The sequence below is a fragment of the Pomacea canaliculata genome, linkage group LG9 (assembly GCF_003073045.1).
Source record: "Pomacea canaliculata isolate SZHN2017 linkage group LG9, ASM307304v1, whole genome shotgun sequence".
Taxonomy (NCBI): domain Eukaryota; kingdom Metazoa; phylum Mollusca; class Gastropoda; order Architaenioglossa; family Ampullariidae; genus Pomacea; species Pomacea canaliculata.
Window position 1 is genome coordinate 1,385,941 of NC_037598.1, and position 15,073 is coordinate 1,401,013.

The 15,073-nt window shown below is 38.7% G+C and overlaps 1 protein-coding gene across 10 annotated transcripts in view; it reads right to left on the bottom strand.

The window, feature by feature from the left end:
* Positions 1–599: 599 nt before the first annotated feature.
* LOC112571740 (FYVE, RhoGEF and PH domain-containing protein 2-like) overlaps positions 600–15,073 on the bottom strand; it is a 65,992-nt gene continuing 51,518 nt past the window's right edge. For all 10 annotated transcript variants that reach the window (XM_025250987.1, XM_025250985.1, XM_025250988.1 and 7 more), the window contains 11 exons: positions 14,961–15,019; positions 14,389–14,538; positions 13,957–14,040; positions 11,922–12,001; positions 11,453–11,486; positions 9,793–9,885; positions 9,309–9,434; positions 7,782–7,943; positions 6,975–7,103; positions 5,624–5,769; positions 600–5,221 (listed from right to left, as the gene is read on the bottom strand). In XM_025250987.1, the coding sequence (XP_025106772.1) occupies positions 4,936–5,221; positions 5,624–5,769; positions 6,975–7,103; positions 7,782–7,943; positions 9,309–9,434; positions 9,793–9,885; positions 11,453–11,486; positions 11,922–12,001; positions 13,957–14,040; positions 14,389–14,538; positions 14,961–15,019 (1,349 nt within the window). In that variant the 3' untranslated portion in view covers positions 600–4,935. The remainder of the gene's footprint in view (positions 5,222–5,623; positions 5,770–6,974; positions 7,104–7,781; positions 7,944–9,308; positions 9,435–9,792; positions 9,886–11,452; positions 11,487–11,921; positions 12,002–13,956; positions 14,041–14,388; positions 14,539–14,960; positions 15,020–15,073) is intronic.

Sequence of the window (15,073 nt, forward strand, 5' to 3'; positions counted from 1 at the left end):
CCCACTAATTACTACATAATTAATGGGAAGTACAACTTGTTTCTAATGAAAATGGTATCTGCTCTATTTTTTTTTTTTTCTTTCTATTTTTGCGGTGAAGCGGCCCGCGACACGGCTGTCCGCAGGCCATATCCGGCCCGCGACGCGGTGCCATCCGGCCCGCGAAACTTCTGCCCACAGTGCAGGAAATCGGCATGTTAGTAATAAATTAAAAAAAACCAGAAAAAAGGGAAGAAGAAGTATTTATCCCCACGTAGGGGCGTTTCCCAATCTTTTTTTCGATGGACGAACATTTCGATTCAGTGCTCCGACTTGGTGTCTCTACGATGAGGCCAGACATTCAGAAGTTGGTTTCGGGAAAACAACTTCAAATATCCCACTAATTACTACATAATTAATGGTAAGTACAACTTGTTTCTAATAAAAATGGTATCTGCTCTATTTTTTTTTCTTTTTTGTATTTTTGCGGTGAAGTGGCCCGCGACACGGCTGTCCGAAATGGATATGGCCCGCAGGCCGAAAAAGGTTGGGCATCACTGGGCCAATGCAAGGAGTGGTGTAAGCATGTTGGGCAGAATACAAAATCAAGCAAAACAGAGTTTCGGACAGATCTCTTGCTTTATTAACTGCAACAACTAGCAAAACAATCAGTCCATTCCATTGCACTCACTGTCCACATAGGGCAATATAGCATACCGAATTTAGTAAATAATCATGAGTGCATGTATAAATATTTATATGTACAACAATGCATTACATTCTCTTTTGTGTTGACATTAATGTTCCCTTTGTAATTTTCTCCATGACATATTAGTTTTTTAATGGGAGTGGTAGTGATGGGATTGGGGTGCAGAGCAGGAACTAGCCTTTGATGGTAAGTGTCATCTTAATTACTGTTACAAGATTCCATTCTTAGTGAAACAAGGAATTCTTTCCTTTGTCACATGATGATGTTTCTTTTCAGTCATAACCAAAGGACAAAAAGCTCAGGAACTATACTTGCAAAGGCCTTTTAAAGTTGGCTGCTTATTACCAACAGCTGTTTTCAAACTGTTCCTTTCTGCAAACATAGATCTGTGTATCACTTGGGAAAGCCACAGACGAGGTGATGTCATTAATATACACGAAATAGAAGCTATTTGCTTTATTCCCAAATATTTGGCCTGAACTGTACATCTGATCATGACTGATAAGACTAATATATTCCTCAGATTTTATTGATTCTACTAATGCTGTGGCAGCATCTGAGCAGAGTGTCATGGGCATATTTATATTCTCTGGGCTCTCAAAAGAATCTAGAAAAGCTTTTAATGTTAAAGCTGATTGGAATTTTCTATGTTCAGATAGTCTAGATACTTGGTCTTCCTTATTTACTTGCCCCTTGGCTTCTTGTGCTTCCAGACCCAGTTTCAAATACTGAAGACCAGATTTTTTTGCAACAGTGGGTATGGGGACACCACAGCAGACTCTTCGAAGACTTGGTCATGCTGCATTATGTTAGCTCAGTAAGGCTGCCACCAGCTTGCACTAGGCATCAAAATCTTTGACATGAACTTGTGTTTAATGAAGAGGACAAAGTTTACCTGATTTCTGGGGAATTAACTGTACTGCAAACAGCTACATAACTCAATGCGAAACTGAGCCAGAGCCATATTTTTCTCTAAATATTAGTCATGTGGACTCAACTGCATGATGTGGTTAAAATGGCTACTGTTTTTAACAAAGACTATAAACTTCATTTATCCATAATACAATAGTTAGCTTTCATCACACCATTTACAGCTAAATCCAATTTCTCTTTCTTTGATTAAAATAAATGTAAAGTTGAGCAAGTTTCTCAAATATTATGTGAAACAATGTTAGCAATTATGCTTTCAAAAGAGGACTTTGCTTCTTGTGGTCCCAGATACCTAGATACACAGTGTAGCAGAGTGTAAACAAAAAGTTTGTGCATTTCTTGGCTTATGAACACTGATACTAATGGACAATATTGAAGCTGAAATTTGATTTGAGGTAATTTTTTTAAGTAATGATTTGCTCTGTTAAAAGAATATCAACAACTGGTTGGCAGTCCTATATTTCAAATCATGTAACACTAATGCTTGTCAGGCTTTAATGCTTCAACTACCCTTATAGTTGATGAATAGTTAAAAAAACCCAAAACAATACTTTTAAGCCCCTTGAGTTACTCAGATGAAAAAAATAGCAAACTCTACATCTTTATCACTTCTGTGCACATAATATAACAAATACAGAAATGCAATGCATAAATACTAATTTCATCAATGCATCCTCAAAGACTTTAGCCTTTATACTAGCACTAAAAACTAACATAATTGCAATATTATTTTCAATTAACTGAGCTTAGTTTATTAAAAAGATTTCCCCAAATCTGGGCCTAATTTTGTTCCATTCATGCAAAACAAGCCTTTGAACATTGCAGTTTTCACCTGAGTTAACAGAAAGATGTCATCTACATCCCTAATGCAACTTGTTGATTGGGTGAAGCCTCATTAAGCTCAAAGCTTCCACACAGGCTGCAGCTATTATGATTACAAAAATATAAATTATGGTCCACATGTGCTTTAAAAAATATATAACCTCACTATGCATTTTTCCAACAAACAACTTTTATATTTTGATAACTTGCTAGCAACTTTGAGCTCTCTTTGTTGGACTTAGGCTAACCTTTGATTCAAGTAATGTCATAGAAATATAAATGCACAAACTCACACACTCATCCAGGAATGGAAAAATGTAGTGGACCTTTGTCCAGTTTGTTCTTGACAGTCATTAATTAAAACAGTGAAAGGTATGCAACCTAAATTCTGTCCACAATCAAAAACTGAAACACCAAACTCTATAAAGGTTTTATGATTTATAAAACAAAGTTAACAAATATCCACTCTTCGTACAATGGGCAAGACTTGCAGTTCTTCAGTTTGTTCAACAACCTTATACCATACTAATGAATGCTTCAGGAGGGAGGGAAAACCCCTATTAAAGTCCAACAAGCCAGTTACTATATTCAAGCTTTCAGCTGCCTTCTTCAACCTTGTCCCATTTCTTTGGCATTGTCACAGTTGTTGAGAAAACTAGTGTCACAATATCAGTCAAGGTTCTTAGCTATAGTAGTGTGTAATACTCTACATATATGGGAGCAGAGATGAGAAAATCTATAAAACTGAAAAAATGACAGTTTGAAATAGGAAACTACAAAAGCCAGCCACCATTTCAACATGCATGAAATTGGCTAAAACTTTCTGGGATTTTGACAAAATTATGTGTTCAAGATCTTAAAACTCAATTGACAAAAATCCCTTAACAAACCATGCCTCTTCTATTAACTTCATGTAATATGGCATTAGCCATACATAAACTACATGGGCACCCACTTTCAAAGAGCATGATCACCTACTCAAAATAACTGAATTTGAAAGTGCATAACAAATTTGTTTATATTTCTTGAGGTTTTAATATGCAAAGTATCATGGTGGCATAATCTAATGAGGTTTTGTGTTGAGGTGGTGCGGTGAAACAAACTGATGGTACAGTAAATTGCAATGAGTGGCAGAAGAGTGAAATGTAGAGAGAACTGTGAAGAGTGGTAGTGAATAAAGGTGATGAAATAATAAGGTGTAGTGGCTTTGTTAAGAAGCTGCAATGATACTAATGGTAGAGGAATCATAGTAGCAGCTGATCTTTTGCAGAGCAGAGTACTCCACTTATATACAAATGCTAACATTAGATTTTGATTGTGAAACATGGATCATAAATAGTTGATTACAGTGGTTTGACAAGAACATGCTAGAAAATAAAACTAAAAAAAATAAAAGATAGACCATGCTTTATTAGAAACTTCAAGTGAGCATTGTGAAGCTGCTGAAAAGGTATTATAAAAGCTACTGAGAAGGTATTATAATGGATAAGTCAAGTGATACATCACAAAAGTAAGCTCAATCACAACCAGCTGAATAATGACAGCAGCTTTATGGATCATAGGGTTAGGCACTTTTGAAAGGAATGCATCATAGTAACATGCACATCAGGTTGAGTGAAGGCTGAAAGCTTGGATAGTGTAACCAGCTTTGGTTTGGATTTCCAAACTGACAGTGGGACTTTTTAGCGCTACTGAACTTGCATGAACTTCTGTGCAGCAGTATGGCATTACACAGACTTGTACTGCTCCTCCTTCCCTTTGTGCGTCACTTCACAAGTATCTGATAATCTGAAATGCTTGTGACCATTGCCTTAACACTGCATGGTTTGCTCACTCTTCAGGGTAAAAATTTGATTTCACACAAGCTGCCTGAACCTTTAACAAACAGTACAGTAACAGTTTGGTTATAGCTATACACACCATTTGTGCATATTCTTGTAAAAGGGCAACCAGTCCTTTCTGTGAACACAACTTTTGTCCAGAAATACTGCTAGATCAATAATTAAATCACTGCCTAACCAGACTAAGTCTTAAAACCACTTCTGAGATTAAAACAGATGAAGACTTAAAACAACCTTTAAGGGTCTATTGAAACTTTATCCCTTTACCAATGCATAGAAGCTACCAATACTTGTTGAAGCTTGGGATGGCATCAGGTCTTTATTTATCTTTGTTGAGCAAAACAAGAACAATCTCAGACTGCACAATCACCCCTGTTTCAAGTCTTAAAGAACTGTCCGTCAGGCTACCATTTGTCTCAAGCCTGTTTTCTTCAACAAATAGACTTGAGACTTAAGGGGCTGCAGAGCCAATGTTATACTTTTTCTTCTTCAGGCTATCAAATTTAATTGCAACACTTTTTCAAACTAAAATCTTAGCAGAAGACATCAATCCTTTTAGTCTGTTTGGTACAAAAGGAAAAGAGTTCTCTCCCAGAGGCATACCTGGCTCTCCTGAGCTACTTAATGACTGGTCAATTCTCTTACCAGACTAAATCATGATCTGATGCTTGCGACCCCATTATTCTCCCCCTCTCCTCCCTCCTGCACACTGGCAAGATCACCATCCATGACACCGTCATCAAACAAGCTGTCAGCGGGACAGCCACTGTCTGCCTGGCTGAGCTTGTCACTGTTGCTGCTACTACTGCTTGGGTTGGCAGTTGTAGGGGTGGCCATGTCACTGGTGTTGCTGCTCGTAGATGAGTTGGACTGTGATGACAAGCGCTGTGAATCATCAGGAAGCTGGGCGAGCACAAGTTTGCTGAGCACTCCAACCCACCTGAGCAACAGCATATGTTTGCATGAAGGTGTTTACACATTCCTGATTTTGACTAATGAACATAAAAAAATATAAATATGTGGACACCTATAAATTAAAGCATATTGACCAACAAAACCAGCTACAGCTTCAAAGTTCCACAAATATCTGAGTCAACAAGGACAACAGTATGGAACTTATCAGTGTAATGCTTGATCATACCTAAGTTTTATGACATGGTTATAAACTTCTATAGGATCCTGCAGAGAAATTATGCATTTCAAGAGTCTTATGTGGCAAGTGGAATTCAGATGAACTTTGGGAATTGACAGACATTAAATAGAGCTCATAGATAATCCATTCATTCAGACTGAATTCTGCACAAAGATTTCATACAAAAATGCATAAGTTCTTGGAACTTACTTTTTCAGGCTTCTATCATTTTCTGCTTGGAAAAGCAGCACTTTTTTATTTTTATGATGCACTCTAAACATATTGAGTCTGTCAGACTCTGTCATGATTTCGACTGTATAACCAGGCAATGGTAGGGAGTTGTAGGCACTCACATCCTGCAATACAAAGCATTTCATGTCTTAAGAAACTCAAGGTAGTGGTTATAAAATATTTCACATCAATTGCAATAAGGCAAAGTACAATAGTCAAACTATTTGGAAATTTTGAAAAAGCTGAACACAAAAATAAATCTTTTCTAAGTGCTACTTTCATGAGTGTATTTCAGAGAATAAGTTAAGAGTATCAGCTTCAAATGAGTACTATAATGCATCCCATCCTGTTTAGACCAAATAACATTACTGTTGTTAATGAAATCTTAATTACAGATCCTACCACAATTTAGATCCTAGCACAGATATTAGAAATGTGAATTCATAAGTTAGAGGTTTATCATTAGAAATGTGTTTAAGTCATAAAATAGAGGTTTATCAATTTTGCAAGGGCGAGAGAGGAGAGAGTGAAGAATAAAACAAGCTTCGGATTGCTAAGTTTGTGACTTCAATTTTAACAGGTGTAGAAAAAATATTTCATAAAAACGCTGGGATTGAGACTGAAAACTGATTGTTAAAGTGTAAAAGGGAGACATTTAAAACTATTGAAAGAATCTTTGAGAAAACTGCCACATTTCAAAACCTAATTTCAGTTGCATAAATTACAAAGATAAGCAGAGATCTTTACAGCTTAATGTCTACACGCAGCTGCTTTTTTTAAGGCTGGTGATGAGAGATTGAGAATGAAGTATATTTAACAGGTGAGATAGGGGTTGCTTGCATAGTCTCACCACAATAATAAACACAATCAACACTGTTGTGGGTTTTAGGTGCCTTTAGTGTTGCGCTGGTTGATGGTTCCGTCTACACTGAGGTGATGCTCCTACCTCTACATCTCTCTCTCCCCCCAAATTTCCCTCTCTGTAAAACCCAGCAGGTCATGTCTCTGGTAAAATCAGGCCACACAGATCACTGGCTAGGAATAACCTGGGGGAGGGGGTTGCTGGAATTGTACAACTTCCTCACTGTGCTGATCCTAGCCCACACTGTGTCAGCCTGTGTATGTGTGCATCACCAGCTACATTCTACCATATATACTTTGTACTAGATGGGTTGTTTTGCTAATAGATAAACTCTTAAATGACTGTATTACCTGATGTGTAAATGCTGTAGATTTTCTCATTGCCGCAGAGAAGTAGGGTTCATGGTGTCTAAGGTGTTTGTCACCGTACATAATTTCTGATGATACAATAGCACTGCTTTTCACATACCTGTCGTGCACGAAAAGAGTACATGACGAAGTCATCACGAAGAGTAAACCAGCGCTTGTTCCATGTCTTGCCAGTGTCTTCACTGATCTGAAGGTATCCAGACAGCAATCCTGGATCACTAGCTTTCACCTGAGTTAATTTAGAAGTAGGCATGTTAACCTGAATAACCTGATGTTGTAAACAGCAATTAACTATGACCTCCCATCCACAGGCATGACCTATTCCTAGCACAGTTTGAGCAGAGTGCGAAAGATCGTGGCCAACAAGTCACACACAACCAATGGAACAGATATACACAGATCAGAACAGCCCACCTATGCTAAGGCAATAACCTCTGTGAACTCCTCTGTGGCAGTGCTGAGTGTTGAATATCTCTTTGCCTCTGCATGTACTTTTCTATGATATGCAAGTAATGGCATGGATAGATGTCCAGTATCCACATGTGTATGTGCGTGCGCAACTATGCTAGTGCAAGGAAAGAAAATATGTTGTACACGGGTGTGCATATTTAGATGCATGCAGTGAAACTGCAAGCATGTGATTGATAACTGCATCAAGAAAGTAACAATACAGATAATTGTAATTTCACAAGGGGAAATAAACTCTCATCTGTCTGCTATCTTTCATGCTACATGCTTGGGATTGTCATACAAATTTCTGGCACAAGTTTCTGTTTTCTCTTATTACTGCCGGTTATTTTCTGACAGTTTGTCTTCTTTCAGTGCAGGTTATCAGAAATCCTAGTACTAGATGACTTGTTAGACCAACAAAAATATTTCTAAAGTGCTTCCCACAATCAATGCTCACCTGCAAAATACCTTTCTTTTTGGGAGAGGTTTCACCAGAAGAGGCCTGAGACTGGCCCCTGTAGACGATTTTCTCATGGCACCTGGTGCACACCCGTGCCATCTTGCGGTCCATGTATTCCAGGGGTGCCTTCTTGCTGCAGCCCTTGCTGCCACAGATCAGCTGTCACAGAAAATTTTACAATCAACAGCCAAAGCAATAGTTTGAATTCTTTTATTTAGCTACTTAAGCAAATTATCCAGTATTCACATTTAGTAAGGCTTGTGTAGCGTACAGGGTAGTCAGAGGAGGGGAGGGGCAGAATTTCCCCCTTCGTTTTATTTCTCTGCCGGGTGGCCAGCATAAGCTCACTGATTCATGTTTTTGTGCTGGCCCATGTTTTTCGGGAAAGATGCGGGTGGTTCGGGCAGTATTCACCCCTTGTCCAGCGTTGACAGGGGTGGGTATTTAAGCCCGACCAAGAGCAGCCAGTGTGCTGCTGCTGCGATCTCTGGTACGACTTTTGCCGTGCTAACTACTGTGGATGTACTACTGCTGTGACTGTGGTGCTTTCTCTTAGCTTCCGACGCAGCTACCCATCGTCCTGCCAACCACCTCTGTGAGACAGATACATGCGCAGGACAAGAGGCTAACTGCCAGTGACCTCTCGGTACTGTAAGACACTCTTTTAAATGATAAATAGGATAATAGGAAAGAGGATTAGTGTCTATCCATAGAACCAAGAACTTGGAGGGTTGCAGTGAGGCAGAGGAGTAAATACTATTAAAGTAAAGCCTATTTCATCTTACCTGACAGACGGTTAAAGGTAATGACATGTGTTCCCGTAGGCACGGGATTATAATAACTGTGATTAATAATGTTTGGATTTCGTCAGTGTGTCGTACAGCACCGGGGACTGCGCTATTCACTGAAGAGAATTGAAACCTTACCAGTGACGTTTAAAATTTATTTATGTGAACTATTTATACTGTTGTTCCTATTGACTTGAACTATTAGTATACTGGTCTGGTAATGCAATTAATTTGTATGACGTTAGAATATGATACTCCTTTTGTGCATGTAGTGCATTTGAATGTGTGGTACACTGATTGTTGGTGCATTGTTTCATCTATTTTTGCCCGCAAATAATTATTGGTGACTCCAAGGAGGGACACCCACTCTCAAGCGATCTCGTGATTTATTTTGTGGTGAAAGAATGCACGTCTGCGGGTGGACCGTGTCATGTATGACTGTAAAATGTAAGTTTTGTACAAATATAAATTGTCTCACTTTTCTACTCCAAGACTGAAAATGAACTTCAACCAAGTAATTAGATGTTGCAGTCATAATTATTAGCTACTTACTAGTAATTCCCTGCAACATAAACAGTTGCACGTTATTCATAAAGTACCATGTTACATCATCAATAAATATAAATGAATGAAAGAATTTCATGAGCAGTTATGGACAGATGACCAGGCCTAAGTAACAATGTATGTGCCCACAAACAGTAACAGTAAAACACTTTTTTAAGACTATTTAACTTACCTGCCCACACGCACGACAGTGATGGCGACGTCTGAGTCGCGTAAACAAAAGTTCACAAATCATGCACATGGTGGCTGCATCATCTGGAATCCAGCGAGGTGCTTGTTTGCCCAGCATTTGATCATCCTTAAGTCAATAAACAAAACTTGTTTTTCTACCTCCTGTTTTTCCCACATTCTTCAGTCTACAACAGCTCAAGTCCACTATTACCATATGCTATATTAGAAATGCAATTTGACAATCTCAATAAGTGAATGACTTTTTTAAGCACATAGAGGTTTGCAAATGTGATCAACTTCTAGGCTATAAAACTAATAACAACTTAAAGGAAAGACTGATGCTACATCTCTCAGTTTCCCTACAAATTCCAAAGTAGCTAACAAGAACAATTTTTAACAAAAAGAGCAAATAAATGAGAGACATAGAGTTTTTGTTTTTAAATTGGACAAAGAGACAAAAAGAAAACTGCTATGTTTTCTTTTACCTCAGGGAATGTTTTGCCAGCATCACTGGCACCACCATCATTACGCAGAGACCTTTTTCGATTGCGGTATTCTAGTATCACTATCTTCAAAAGCTGTTTAAGCAAGAAAAGCAAGACACTTTACTAAAATTTAGCATACATAATCTCAGGATGGTACAATTTTTCAACAGGGAAATAAAAATTTCCACTCCTGTAACAACAGCAGAAAAGAAAAAGGTGACACTAAAGCATTTACAGTCAAATCTCCCTACTATGCCACCTACCGGGACCGAGCAAAAGTGGCAAAGTAGCAAGAGTGGCATAGTACCGAGGGTTCGTAAAAACGGCTTTATTTGCTCAAGTTACCCGTCAGTCCAAAGCTCTCAAGAATCGTCGGCTGGCGCTAGCTGTCTCCTCTCATTCTCCCCCTCACCTCTTCATCCTCCACCCCTCCCAACCACATCCAACCACCTGCATCCTGTCGCTAGTCGACACCCTCCCGCTCTCCCTCTGTCACATGACTGTCACCCGGCCAGCGACCTACCCCCATCGCCAGCCTCCACCTGTGTGCGTGCTATGTTCCATCCACCTAACTGCGATGTCCCACACTACCATAGAGTATAATAATTGAGCACTGTGCGGAATTTCACAACTTGTGTCTTTAAACAATCACACAAAAGTGGCATAGTAGAGAGAGTCTGGGGTGGCATAGTAAATTTTTTTTTACATTGAATTTATAGTCGGGACCGAGCAAAAGTGGCATAATACCGAGAGTGGCATAGTAGCGGGGTGCCGGGGGTGGCATAGTAGGGAGATTTGACTGTATACTACATTCCAATGAGCTGTTTTAAATATTCTGATTTGTTATGCAAAAGGCTGGCAACCCCCCCCCCCTACTTCTACAACACCCCTATTGCTACCATTCCTGACATGCAGTATTTAATCAATGCTTAAAATGACATAAAAAAGACTAGATTCATTTTTGAATAAGGAATTGCATGAAATCCATTCTTCACTTTGATAATTTTATGACTAACACATATAAAGTTTGCAGAGTTAAAATCCACACAAAACCAACATATATGAAGTTTGTGGTCCTACATCTGACCCTTCGTACATTTTTGTGTGTGTATACAAGTTCTCTCACACAAGTGTTATAAGATAGAGTGATAGCGCTGCAGAAAGTTCATATGAGCAGTTTCTGTTCTTGTAATCTTTATAATGATTAAAAAGACATTTCCTTCTGTGCAAAGTCGGGGATCTACCAACCAGACTAGAAGCATCTTTTACACTAGGGGTAGGCAAACTACATCTCTGAACTAACTCATCTGCCAAAATGTGAACTTTACTTGTTTTCTCCTTTTATTGTTTAAATCAGGTTAGGTTAATTTGATTGAAATTTATCTATCAAGTACAACAGCAATAGAAATCGGCAAAATTGTGAGCAAATTTAAACAGCTTCACTTTACACAATAAATTTGGCATGTGAACTCCATAATTTACTCATTTAGTGTCCATTCCATTATCACTAGGTTTGTTGTGTAGTGGTATGAGTTTTTAGCATTTTACAGGGCCGCCCCAGAGCTTAGAATTTTGAGACTGGCCCACAAAAAGAAAGCTTTGTCTGTTTTTCCTGTTTTACATAGTACTGCTGGAGACTTTGCAGTTCATATTAACTCACCTCATACCAGCTAGTTGACTCACTAATTTGGTTCCTGAAAACAACAGAGAGCATTTATATAAATACTACTGTCGGCCTTAACAAGACAATGTTTACATTAATAATCACAAGTGTATGCTCTTTCAAAAAAAATCACATGTGCTTGTATGCACACAAGTACTCCAACACTGAGCATCTTTGTTTTGAAAAGTCAATTCTAATCACTGATTTATACATTCCATTGACATTTCATAAAATATATAAATGTTTACAATTTGCATCAGAATTTCCCTGGGTGCAGTGATGACAAAAGAAACTGTTGAAAGATGGTCATCTAAAGAAATCATGTGAATGGTAGATGCAGATTGAAGCAGAATTAGAAGTGTAGGAAAGCTGGCCGGAAACAGAGCTTTGTGACTGGCTTACATTCCAAAGAGCCTTAAAGACATGGTGATGGATTTTAGCTGAGGATATCATGCACTTTACTCACTCATCAAGAAGCTCAATTGCCTTCTGCTTGCTGTGAACCAGGAAAGTGTTGGGGATTGTCAGGCTGTCCCCACGCTTGACCTGCATATCACATACAGGTAACTTGTAGGTATAATCTAGAAACACAGATGTTGCGTGTTGTTATAAGCATGTTAATGTATCATACAGAGTAAAGAGTCTGACAGCATAGTGGAAATAGTTCGGTAGGCTATCGTTATCCCCTCATATGACATGGATGACATGGCCCTTGTGGGCTGCCTGAAAGACGAGCAGTCCCTGTCACAGTACCTGGCCTGCCTGGGGGAACTGGAGGAGTGGTTTGACCGAAGCTTTCTGGAGCTGAATGTTGAAAAAACGTAGATGATGGCATTTGGAAGAGCACACAAAGGAAGAGATAGCACAACCCCTCTCTCCCCACCAATCCAAATTCAGGGACAGCAGGTGCAGAGGGATGCTGTGTTTAGGTACCTTGGTACAGTGATCGACGGGAGGCTCTCCTTTAGTGATCATGTGAACCAAGTGTACAAAAAGGCCCAGCAACGGCTGTACCTTCTGAGGAGACTCCGCAGCTTCAACGTCAGCTCTGGGGTGCTGGAGACTGTGTACAGGTCTCTTGTTGAGAGCATCCTCTCATTTAACATTGCTGCCTGGTATGGCCACCTCCTCGTCAAAGACAAGGCAAGGCTGACCAGAGTCATCCACCAGGCAAATAAAATTATTGGTATATCACAGCTGCCACTTTCTGACTTATACCTTCCTGCAGTCAGAAAGATGGGATATAACATCATTTCGGACCTAACGCACCCTCTCCATCCCAACTTCCAGCTGTTGCCCTCAGGTAGGCACTATAAAGTGCCACGTGTACGAAAAACTGCCTACTGAAGGTCCTTCATGCCAGCAGCCATCACCCTCCTAAATGAAAGACACAAGGACTCGTAGGTCTACTGGCATCCTGCAAAGTTACCTATTTGTGTGTGAGAATGTGTAGGTGTGCATATGTGTTAAATGTATGTATGAGTGTGTATGCCTGCCCGTCATATTATATGTGTTTGTGAGCTAAAGAAAAATTTCTGTCTTGGGTTTCCTTGACAGACAATAAAGTTTGATTTGATTTGATATGAGTATCAAAATTATAAATTGTATATGAATAATACACCTTGACCTTGTCTATAAACTTCTGTATTCCTTCAGCTTTTCTCTCAGCCTGGTAACCCAGTAACTATTTGTGTGAATCTGATCCTGTTTTACTTATGTGCACTTAATAGCTTGTCAACAGTGAGATATGTACAAGTAGGTATCATTGCTGTCATATAATTATCTATATATGTGTGTGTAGAGAGAAAGATAATAATAATCAATGAAAGATTTGTAAAATGCATGCTCATGCTCGTATGGAGAATGCTCTTAGCACTTAAGAACCAGAATGAGACATGGACAACATATGAGGAACAGAAAAACAACACAACATAAGAATGATGGAAGGATAAACAGTATTAATGACGAATAAAAGACAAATACAAAAAACACAAAGAGGAACCAGAAACAGAGACTGAGAGTATTGTGATTTTGCGAAAAAAGACAGAGAAGTAGCAATAAGCAAAAAAGGGTGAAGGGTGGATGTTAGTGCTTAGTGTATGTTAGTGTATGTGACATGTGTGTATATAGGTGTTAACTGGATTTTGCTTAAGTCTGCATGAACTACAACTGACATTTGCAGATGAACAGAAATTATGTGAACTGTATTGTGAAATGAATGTTAGAAAACAAAAAAAAGTTAAAACACTGTAAAAACAATACCTTTCATTTTCCTCTTCCGGGAAACACACCAGAACAATAAGCAGGAAACTTTTCTTAAAAAATACTTCCTTAATGAATTAAATGAAGCAAAAACCAGCTACTATATTTATAAAAATATTAATGTGGCACAAACCCAGCTTGATGGTAAGACATAAAAGCCTAACAAATGTTCTGCTTTTCTCTGAAAATAACAGCACCAATAAAGGCTTCATTGCCAAGGATCCATGAAACAAACTTACCTCCATTCCATCAATGTCTAACTGGGACCTCACCCTGAAAGTACCCATCAGGGTATCTGAGCAGATAAGTAGCAGGTCATTGAACTTGAAAAAAAGATAGATAATTTCTATGAGGAGGATTAACAATCCCAACAAAACATTTTTTTATATACAGCAGCTCATGTGAAGGATGTTCCTCACATAAAAATCGCTCATTAAGTATAATATTCTTACATATATGCCTATCATTTTATATCTGAAAATATAGTTAAATAAGATATGCTGCCGCTTAATATTAAAAGTTTCAAATTAGAGAGAGATCATGTTAAATCTGTTGTTAACAGTCAACACTATAAAATCATAGCAACCATCCTCATGCTTTCTACACTGTCAAGTCATGTCTACTACCACTATCAGCTTAACAGTCACCACACTGTCAAGACACATTCTCACCAAGAAAAGGAACCGTGATTGCTTTTCCCCACTGCGGGCTGAGATTTTGGTGATAGGCCCCTCACGAACAAAGTCTCGCGTGGGGCTGATAAAGTCAACAGCGATGCCTCGTAGCTTCTGGTAAATGTCCAGAAGTTTGTGAAATTTCTCCTGCAACAATTGTAACTTGGTTAAGGGAAAACAACACTTGTGGGGATTGCTGACACCAGTGGATGACAAGATCACTCTTACCTGTCACTCTATGTGAATACAAGACACCATTCTCAACTTACTAAGGAATAACCACAACATGACTTTTACCACGGAATACCACAAATGTAAATGATGAAGCATCATTTCCCTTGATTTTTTTTTTTTTTTTTTTTGGGGGGGGGGAATTTTGCTAAATCGTTAATGGCAATATAAAATAGTGTAGAGTGATGCATGTTCCCCCATAATATGAGAATCACACCATTTTGTTGCCTGTTGCTAGCACTAACAGATTTGAAGTATTTTCTACTTCTATAAATTAGCAGTGCTTTTATACTCGGACTACAAATGCATATGGGGAATGTAAAGGTATTTTTACTTACAATTTTTTTCATGGCTTCATTTGAATGACTTGCAGCCTCTGTAACACGATCTAGGGCTTCTGAAAGTAGAAGGGGGGAAAAGTGTCATGCAAGTCAGGACTAATGTAACAAGC